At 60.5% G+C, this 10,096-nt stretch overlaps 2 protein-coding genes across 2 annotated transcripts; both read right to left on the bottom strand.

The window, feature by feature from the left end:
* Nucleotides 1-1,223: 1,223 nt before the first annotated feature.
* On the bottom strand, nucleotides 1,224-4,656 carry CPN2 (carboxypeptidase N subunit 2). Its single transcript, XM_036388930.2, is given in 4 exon segments — nucleotides 1,224-2,849; nucleotides 3,699-3,796; nucleotides 3,799-3,837; nucleotides 4,620-4,656. Coding segments are annotated over 4 exon segments (1,800 nt in total).
* Nucleotides 4,657-6,357: 1,701 nt separating this feature from the next.
* LOC118690255 (leucine-rich repeat-containing protein 15-like) lies at nucleotides 6,358-8,106 on the bottom strand. Its single transcript, XM_036389063.1, has one exon. It carries the CDS (start codon nucleotides 8,104-8,106, stop codon nucleotides 6,358-6,360), a length of 1,749 nt encoding a protein of 582 aa, XP_036244956.1.
* Between the last annotated feature and the right edge of the window lie 1,990 nt (nucleotides 8,107-10,096).

The raw sequence follows: 10,096 nt of genomic DNA, 5'->3' as shown, positions 1-10,096 counted from the left end.
TTAACAGCCTTACCCCTTTCCAACGTCAGCGTCGTTTCCACCCATGTCCCCACCGGGGCTCCCACTGCCGGCTCTGCCCGCGGAGCCCGGTCCCGATGGCCACGAGATGGTGCCGCAGCACCGCCAGGCACGGACAGACAGGCACGGACAGACAGACACGGGGCCACTCGCAGACACTCGCAGGCACGGGCAGACGCACACAGGCAGGCCCGCCCTGACACGCACAGACACAGGGACACACACACACAGACACTTGTGCTCTTACTACACCCATGCTCACCCTCCCACAGGAGCACACGCCTTACCTGTCACCCCCGGGTGGGCAGCACTGCTGGGACTTTGTGCCTCATCTCCACAGGTCACAGAATCAGAATCCCAGGATGGGAGATGTTGTAAGGGACCAGTGGAAGCCATCTAGTCCAACCTCTCTGCTGAAGAGAGGTTCCCTGGGTACCCATGGCTCTGTTCAGATGGCTTTTTAGTATATTCAGAGAAGGAGACTCTACGACTTCACTGGGTAACCTGTTCCACTCACCCTCACAGCAAAGTTCTTCCTCTCATTTACGTGAAACTTGCCACTTTCCATGCTCAGGCTGCAGGGCTGCAGACCAAGCCCTGACATGGTAGGAGTGGGACCTGCCTGTGTTCACCTGGGCTGGAGCTCACTCTGCAGCCAGACAGCTCATGGCCCTTGCTGGGCAATCAGCAGCCCTCACCCACACCTCCCTTGGACAGCACAAATCCGTGTCCTCAGGTTTTGCCAGGCTGCCGCTGGGCCTCTCTTCCCTCTGCAGTGCCAAGGGGAGGTGGCTGCAGCGGGCAGGCACGAACACACCATGAGAATGTGCCACCAGAGTGGCCCCTACTCACCCCCAGGCACCTGCACTATGCCCCACCATGCCCAGCTCCTGGCAAGATCCCAGTGTACCACATGGACCTTCGCTGTCTCTCTCAGACACACCGACAGTGGTGGGAGAACAGAATGACTCCTCTCTCTGCCATGGGAACTAGGAGCACAGAAATAATAGATAAATTTTAATTATATTTGAAATACACAGGAAACACATAGCTGAGAGGATAAATATCCCCAGGCCAGCTGTTGTGGAGAGCTCGGGGACAGCTGGGGACCATGGCAGCGGTAGCAGAGCGAGACTGTGGAGAGCTGTTTGCTTCCCAGGTTGGACCAGAGGTTGCCAGAGCAGAAGCAAACACTTGCCCAAGCCTTAGGGCACGGCGGGGGGAGCTGGTGGTGTGACCTCGTTCCCTCTCTGCGCTGTGACAAGGACGCTGACCTGCAGCGTGCCGCAGCGGGAGCGCAGCAGCCAGGCCCGCCGGTAGGCCGGCCCCAGGCCCCGCTCCGGCCCGGGAGGAGGGAGGCGCAGGTTCAGCTGCTGGCACGATGTGGCATTGCAGGCCACGCTTACCGTGCCCTCGGCGTCGCTGTAGGTGCACTGCCCCGGGGCATCTGTGTCCCAGCCCTCCTCCGGGGGGACACCGTGGGCTCCCGGGCACTGCAGCTGCCCGCTGGAGACCTCCAGCAGGGAGCGGCCCTGGAGAGCAGCGGGATTGGCACAGAAGGCTTGGCCGTGGATGAGGGGCTCAGCAAAGCTCTGGAGCCAGTGCAGGAGGTAGGAGAGGTGGCAGTCACAGAGCCAGGGGTTGCCAGCCAGCCCCACACGCACCAGTTCATCGTTGGCATCGAAGAGCCCCGCAGGCAGGCGGGCCAGGCGGTTGTGGTCCAGCACCAGGGCGGTGAGGAGGGGCAGCCCGGCCAGCAGCCCCGCCGGCAGCCTGGAGAGGTTGTTGTGGCTCAGCTGGAGCTCTGTCAGCCCTTCCAGACCCTGGAAAGCCCCGGTGGGCAGGTGATCTATGGCATTGTGTGAGAGCTCCAGGGTTTCCAGCACTGACAGGTTCGCAAAGAGCTCCTGGGGCAGTGTCTCCAGCCGGTTGCGAGCCAGCGAGAGGTGGAGGAGGCCAGGGGTGCCAGCGAACAGGATGGCAGGCACGGTGGCCAGGTTGTTGCCCTCCAGGCTGAGGACAGTGAGGTTGAGGAGACCCGTGAAGATGTCAGGGGCCAGGCTGCCCAGGGCATTGTGCTGCAGCTGCAGCCGCCGCAGTGCCCCCAGCCTGGAGAAGATGCCCGAGGGCAGCTCCTCCAGCCGGTTGCCATCCAGGTGGAGCTCGGTCAGCTGGCCAAGTGCCCTGAAAGCGCCAGGAGGCACCTGTGCCAGCAGGTTGTCACTGAGCTTGAGGACACGAAGGGCGACAAGTGGGGCCAGCAGCCCATCCGGCAGCTCGGGCAGAGCATTCTGTGACAGGTCCAGGGCCCGGAGCCGCCGGAGTGGGCGGAAGATGCCAGGGGGCAGTGCCTCGATCCTGTTCCCTGCCAAGCTCAGGTCCTGCAGGCGGCAAGAGGCAGTGAAGAGCCCCGGCTGCAGGGTGCGGATGGCGTTGGCACTGAGGGAGAGCTTGCTGAGGCTGGTCAGCCCTGCCAGCAGCCCAGGGCTGACAGCTGGCAAGGGGTTGCCTGACACCTCCAGCTCAGTGAGGCTGGGCAGCCCTTGAAAGGCACCAGCCTGCAGCTCCTGGATGTTGTTATTGATGAAGACCAGCTTGGTGAGCGTGGTGCTGGAGCCCAAATCCCCGCTGTGGATGCTGCTCAGGGCTGTCTCCACAAAGAAGAGGTGGGTGGCACTTCCTGGCAGGCCCTCCGGGATCTCCCGTATCCTTTCGTTTGAGCAGAAGACTTTGGAGGTGTCATAGCACTGGCAGGCAGGGGGGCAGGATGGGGACAGTGCCCCCACCAGCAGGGACCCCAGCCCCAGCAGCACGTAGATCAGCAGCCTGCACTGGAGAAGGAACCAAGCCTTACCCCATGCACCCACAGGCACTGCTGGGGAAAGGGCTTCTGCAGCCAGAAATGCAGCAGGATCACCCTCTGAGACACCACCAGCATAGACAGCTGCCCTGGCCATGGGGATCCCTCCAGCCCCTGCTGCCAGCACCTCCCCAGCTCCAACGGGGAACACTTCCCTCCCAGCTGTCTCCCTAGGGTTTCTACTCTGTGCCCCAGCCCACTCTGTGACAACCAGGGTGATGCCACCCTCACCAGAGGTGGTGAGCAGCCACATCCTGCAGAGCAGCTGCTGAGCTGGGACTTGTGTGGGTCTATGGAAGTCTTGGGGGAAACCTGTACCCTCATCAGATGTCTCCACAGGCACAAGCCAGTGGGGGCACAGTGGGTGATGGGGACAGCCCTGCAGGGCTGCTCTGAGCTCAGTGGCAGTAGCTGTGGGCTCCACCACTTGTATTTCTAATTGCCTGTCGGGTACTTCTTTTTCTACAGGGAATCAGAGCAGCGTCAACCTGCTGGAGGGATATTCAGCCTGACCAAATGCCTATTCCCAGCCCACAGAAGCTCTTTTTGAGGTGGTGGCCGCCTAGACCTCTGCCAGTCCCTCCCTAGTTGGGATACATGCCAGTGCTGCCTCGTGATGGGGGACATTGCCCACCCCAGAGCAAGGCCCACCTACAGACACCCCGCATCAGTGGAGCTCCCCTGGACTTATACTGGCACTTGAGAGCAGCACTGGCTTTGGCATTTCCTTTCCTCCCTCTTGCTTGTGCTCACAGAGCCAACAGAGGCTCCCACCCATCCCAGGCCCCCAAACTACCCAAGCAGTGTGGGCACCACTTACCAAGTATGGCATCACGGGGTCAGTCGCCAAACGTGTGGCAGATGTGCAGGGATGCTGCTGGCTGGGATGGGACAGTGTTTTCTGGGGCGGATGGGAAGCCAGGGACAAGCTGTTCCTGCTGGGGCGGAGCTGCCCCTCACTGCTTATCAGCAACAACAACCTGTGTCCTTGGAGCACTCTGAAAAATAACCCGGCCTCCAGGGCACTGGAGGTGAGGCCAGAGGCAGCTGCCTGTGAGCATCCTGGCAAGGAAGTGGGGTTCTGGCCCTGGACATCCACTGGGGCAGGGATGGTGGTGGCAGGGTGCTGCTGTCACAGGTGGCTCCAGTCCCACACCAAGGTCAGCATACTTGCTTCCAGAAACCTCCTAAGAGAGCCCCAGAATTTTATCAAATCTCACTGGGAAATGGTGCTCAAAATATCTCTGCCATGAGAGAAGAGACCAGGTGCAGCTTAGCAAGGCAGATGAAGGCTGTACATGAGGTTAGAGGTCTTTTCCAACCTTATGATTCTCTGGGGAGGGGACCACTGTGGGACCATCATGGGGTTTTGCATCCCAGCCAGCAGTGGGATGGCAAGGGAGCCATGGATCAGATGAACTCCCTAAGAGTTTCAGCCTGCCCAGAGGAGCAGCCCACACTACCATAAAAGCTGCATTGCAAGGGCCTGTGTTGGCACAGGCTGGGCTGGCAGCAGCCATGGAGACACCCCCAGGGGCAGGAGGAGGGATACTTCACTGCACTCAGTCTCATGGAGCAGATGGTGACACATGGAAAAACACAGCTGACACAATGCAGTGGCAGCCAGCTCTGAAGGGAGCCAAGCAAGCTCCCACCACCCCAGCAGTGGACTGTGCAGGAGACAGTCCGTGTCTCCATAGAGAAGCTTGCTGAGGTCTCAGCTTACTCACCAAAAGCCCACCCACTGCTGTTGTATGGCTTAGCCCTCCTTGGTCCATCATGCCAGCTTGGAGTCCAGGAACCAGCAAGGGCTCTGCAAACACAGCCCACAACCCTCTCCCAGCCTCACCAACTCATACAGGCTTTTCCTCAACACTGTAAAAATCTCTGAGGAGTGGAAATCAAGTGCAGCCCCTGTCCCTGCTGGGCCATTCCCCTGCTGCCCACCATAAAGGAGTGAATAAACAGCTCTTGGCACTTGGAGTGGACAGTGGCACTTTAATGAGAAGGTCACACATCAGCACCCAACAGCCCCGTGACACAGTCATGAGTCTCCTATTACCATGCAGGACTCAGCCCAGAGGGGTGACCCCTCACATGCACCAGGGTGGAGCTGCTTGTACCAGCACTGGCTGCTGAGGTGCTGTGAGCAGCCAGCACTGCAGGGTGGACACCAAACGTGCACCTTGTCCCACAGCAGCAGTCCTCAGGCAGCGGTGCCACTGCAGCACACATGGAGGTGAGCTCAATCCCTCATGGTCATGCTACAGCTGGAGAAGGCAGCTGGGTACAGGGGGGATGGCATGGCACGGGCACCCATCTGCAAACTGCAAAGCAGCCAGCACGCTGTGCTGCCAGCATCCCCCCTGGCCAAGGGCTGCCACCAGGCAGGGACACTGGGCACACACAGGAGGGCACTCAAGGGAGTAAGAAGAGGATGAAGAAGCTTTGTCAAGCAGAGCAGGACCAGGTGGCTCACTAGCTGGTGGAGGGTGTTAAGGAAATGAGGACCAGGAATGGAGTGGAGTGGAAGCAACCCCAACACACTCCAGCAGTCCAGGAGCACAAGCACAGGAGCTTCTCCCATCCCCTGCAGACACTTCACACCCATTGTCTGCTCTACCCTCACAGTGCAAGCCCCTGCACCCTCTGGGGCTGAGGCAGGGCGCTGCAGGCAGGGGCACAGCCACAGCAGGGTCAGCACCAGCGTGCAGTGAGGGCTGGGGGGCTGCTCCTGCTCATCCCTGATGCCAGCACACTGTCCCGTGCCTCTCCTGGCCAGAGGAGCATGAGGGAAGGAGGCAGGAGGCAGGAGCAGGAGAGGGTGCTGGCTGTGCTCTGGCCTGCCCTGCCTGCAGGCAGGGAGGGCAGCTGGGACGCAGCTGAGACACTCAGGGTGTGCCAGCCAGCCGGGGGCCCTGCGGGGAGCCCTGCCCAGGCACTGGTGAGTGATGGAGCAGCACAGGTAAAGCAGCTCCCTGGGGCAAAGGTGGCCCAGCATGATGGCTCACACTGCCTGCCCAGGCAGGGGCAAGGGGGGAGGCATGGTGGGGACAGAAGGTGGGGAAGAGGGGCTGGGCAGGGGTGAGAGCAGCAGGCAGCATGAGGGCAGCAGCACTGCAGGGAATGAGGCAAGGTGAAGGATGGGGAAGTCCTGTTATTTGGGGTAAAGCACCATCGTGGCCAGGCTGTGGCTCCTGGCTCGAGGGGTCCCTCTCTGCTCCCACACCTCAGCTGCTGGACCCGGGCAGGGAATGAGCACAGAGATTGCACTGGAGGCAGGAAGGGCTGGGGACAGTGGGCAGCCATGGGGAAGCCCTGCTGCAGCGCAGGGACAGGGCAAAGCAGAGCAGGACAGTGGTACACACAGCGCACACGGTGATGTTCTCCCATCCCAGTCAGCAGGGGCAGCTGATGCAGAGCCTCTGTCATGTCCTTTGACCCCACAGGCACCTCTGCCCTCAGGGTCTGCCAGATACTCAGGCTTCATTCGGAGCCTTCATCCTCATGAGCACAACGTGGCTCTTCTTCCTACAGCCATAGACCACCAATGCCACCAGAGCAGCCAGCAGGGCCACACTCACCAGCACGATGACTGCTACCACCACCCCACTCTGCAGGCGTGTCAGCCCCCACTGCCCCCTCTCTTCCTCCTCCTTCTTCTCCTCCTCATCCTCCTGTGGGGAGGCTGGCAGCCCCGTGGGAGGCTCCATCGAGGCATCTTCTGCTGCTGAGGCATCATCTGATGCTGCCTCAGAGGTGTCAGCAGGGAGCAGGGTGCTGGGATGAGGAGGAGCAGCAGTGGGGGGCTGGGGGTCGATGAACTGGTCCTGTGGCAGCCCGGCGATGGGGATGCCCTGCAGGGCGGGAGGCTGGGCACACAGCGGGGGTATCTCACCCACCTTGTGAGGGTCCTCCTCCAGCCAGCCCTGCAGGGGCAGGATGCCCTTGTCACAGCGCCAGGAGTTGTTGTGCAGCCTCACCTCTCGCAGGGCAGTCAGCGGGGAGAAGATGCCGGCAGGCAGGTACTCCAGGGCATTGGAGTGCAGCTGCAGGTGCTGCAGCCCAGGGGTGGCCCTGAAGAGGCCCCGTGGCAGTGCCTGCAGCTGGTTGTGGTGCAGAGAGATGTTCTGCAGCTTGGGCATCCCCTCCAGCGCCCGGGCATCCAGGCGGCGCAAGGCATTGGAGTGCAGCGACAGCTCCAGCAGCTCCCCCAAGCCCTGGAAAGCCCCCGGTGGCACCAACCGCAGCCGGTTCTTGCTGAGAACCAGGAGCTGCAGCTGGGTCAGGTTGCTGAAGACGGCAGTGGGGAGGGTGGAAAGCTCATTCTCATAAAGCCAGAGCTCCTTCAGGTTGGGCGTGGGCCCAAAGGCACTGGGGGAGATGTCCCGCAGGCGGTTGACATGCAGGGTGATCTTGGCGAGAGCGTGCAGGGGCAAGAAGATGCCGCTCGGCAGAGTGGTGAGGAAGTTGTTGGACAGGTAGAGCTTCTGCAGGTTGGTGTTGTGCACAAAGAGCTCCGGGGACAGCGTCTCCAGCTGGTTCTGGTGCAGCCCCAGCTCCTGCAGCTCCGGCAGCCCATCGAAGGTGCCCACCGAGATGTGCCGGAGCCGGTTCTCGTAGAGCCGCAGCACCTGCAGCCGCGCCAGCCGCTCGAAGGCCCGGGGCGGCAGGCGGTCGATGTTGTTCCTGGCCAGGTTGAGCTTGGTGAGGCTGGTCAGCTGGTCAAACACCCCCTCCTGCAGCTCCTTCAGGTTGTTCCCGTGCAGCTGCAGCTCCTTGAGGTTGCTCAGATGGGTGAAGTGGGAAGGCTCGACCTGGAGGATCTGGTTGCTGGAGAGGAGCAGAGACTCCAGCTTGTCCAGAGGCTCAAAGACCTGCACAGGGAGCTCCTGCAGCTTGTTGCTGGCCAGGCTGAGGTAGCGCAGGTCGGGCAGGTTCTGGAAGGCCCTGGGGCTGATGCGAGACAGGAGGTTCTTCTCCACGCGCAGCCCGATCAGCAGGGAGGCGTTGCCGAAGGCGGCGTCGCCCAGCTCGGCGATGCGCGTGTTGATGATCTGCAGGGTCATGGCGTTGGCAGGGATGGGGCTGGGCACCGTGCTGATGTCGGCACCAAAGCACTCCACCTGGGCACTGCGGACACACTGGCACTGCTCTGGGCACTGGCTGCTGGCCAGCTGGATGCCCACCAGCAGCAGCAGCCACTGCTGCCAGCCTCCCTGCTCCATTGGGCCTGCAGAAAAAACAAAGGAGGGGGGTTCAACCCTGGGGGTTCCCAGCTCCCAGAGTCACTGCAAGGGATGGGTGCTGCTTTCCCCCTGGAAAAAGCCACTGAGGCTGTGGCAATGAGGCAGAAAAAGGCAGACAAGGAAGGCTTGGAGCAGGCAAGGCTTGACTCAGCCCAGGCAGGAGCTCAGAGCAAGACAGAGCTGGAGGCCACAGTGCCTGGCTGCCATACCACAGCTATTAGTGGCATCCCTGGCGTCCCAGCTCTCTGGGCTCTTCTGGCAGCCAGGAGTGTGGTTTCCTGTTTTACAGAGTGTGGCGAGCTGCTGCCAGCAGCACTGGCCTCCCAGCACCACCAAAGAGCCCAGACCTCCACCAGAGCTGGCTCATGGCACCTGCAGCGGGTCCCAGCTTTGCCACAGCGCCCCCAGCACCCTCTGAGCTCCTGTTGCAAATCCAAGAGCAGTGCCTAGAGATGCTTTAGTCCCAGTCCTGCAGGAGCCTGGGTCAACAGAACCCAGCACAGGCTGGGTACAGGTGGGTCCTGTTCCCCCATCCCTAGCAGGAGGTCTCAGCCTGGCCTGTTTTTGCCATGAGTGGGGTGTCTGATGTGGGCACGTGCCTGCAGGCTGGTCCCAGGGGTGGTGCCCAGCAAAGCTTTCCATTACCCCTGAGCACAGACACCATGGACACCCTCTCCTCTCTTCTCTGGCCTGTGACCTTTCTCCCACCCTAGATTAAAGCAGCAGCCTTGTGCCAGGCTGGCATGGAGCAGCCCCCCATTAACAGCTTCATGTGGCACAAGGGAGGGAGAAAGCCTGCAGCTCCTGCTCTGAGAACAGCTCAGCCAGACAGGCGACTCAGGCAGCACAGGGGTCTGGCCACAGTGCCCCAGGGGCATCCATGGTACTGGGGCACAGCCCCTGCCCTCCTCCCTGCCCTCCCCACAGGGAACACTCTTCCTCTCAGGCAGGGAGGGAGGAGCCCTCCACAAGCCAGCATGGTTTATGTTTCCCATATGGAAACAATCTGCATCCAAGAACAGCTATGTTTATAGCAAGACATTTATAAACTTCCCCAAAAGCTCGGCACATCAAAAGCTCTGCTCATGTCACTCCCTGGTAAGGCAGCACTGAGAGCACACACACTGGAGCAACCTTCAGGAAAAGCAGCTGGAAACAATTGATATCTCTTTTTCTTCTAGGGATAAAAAACTTACAGACCAAGAGGTTGAACATTCTCTGCTGCTCAGCCCCTCAGCATCCCACTGCTCCTAAAATCAGCCCCCCCAAAATATTACTTTGCCCCCTTGAATTTTCTCTCTTGATCATTGTCTGGGATACATTGCCTACGTAACTCTTACAGCTCCCATAGCATCTAAGTGGTCTCACTTTTTCGAAGAACCCTTGTGAGATAAACATCTCCATCAAATGAAAAGGTGCTGAACATGCAGATCCCACCACTCCACCACCACCCCTCAGAGCTGCCCTGGCAGTCCCTGGAGCCTGTGTCCACTCAGAGGGGCAGCAGGAGAAGGAGACTTACCCGAGTGTCCTGCAGCCACGAGCAGCGAGCGAGCACAGCTCCGTGCTGGCAGGAGAGCAGAGTGTGGTTCATTCTTCCCCTCCCAGTATAAAACCCGTCCAAATCAATGAATCAGCACAGGGGCAGTGGCGGGGTTAGGGAAAGCACTGGAGCAGAGCTGCTTCCAACTCCTATTTCCTCAGCAGAGCAAGCATTTCAAGGATCACTTTTGGGTTTCCCCCTCCTGAACCCCATGCTCTTGTAAGAAGACAAGCAGAGGGCTCCGTGAACATGCTGCTCATGTCAGCCAGTGCCCAGGCAGTGGCTTGGCCCTCAGAGTCCCCCTGGTCCCCAGTGGGACACAGCCACTGATCCATGGGGGCAGACAAGCAAAGCCGTACCCCTGGGCACAACCCTGTCCTTCCCTGGCACAAGTCCACACCAGGGCTGCTCCATGGCACTTCCTTG

This window comes from Molothrus ater, chromosome 10 (genome assembly GCF_012460135.2).
Source record: "Molothrus ater isolate BHLD 08-10-18 breed brown headed cowbird chromosome 10, BPBGC_Mater_1.1, whole genome shotgun sequence".
NCBI classification, from domain to species: Eukaryota; Metazoa; Chordata; class Aves; order Passeriformes; family Icteridae; genus Molothrus; species Molothrus ater.
Note: the sequence above shows the minus strand (reverse complement) of the source record. Positions and strands in the feature narration are given on the sequence as shown.

Coding starts and splice junctions, on each gene's coding strand:
- LOC118690255 (XM_036389063.1), bottom strand. CDS start 8,106: ATGGAGCAGGGAGGCTGGCAGCAGTGGCTGCTGCTGCTGGTGGGCATC.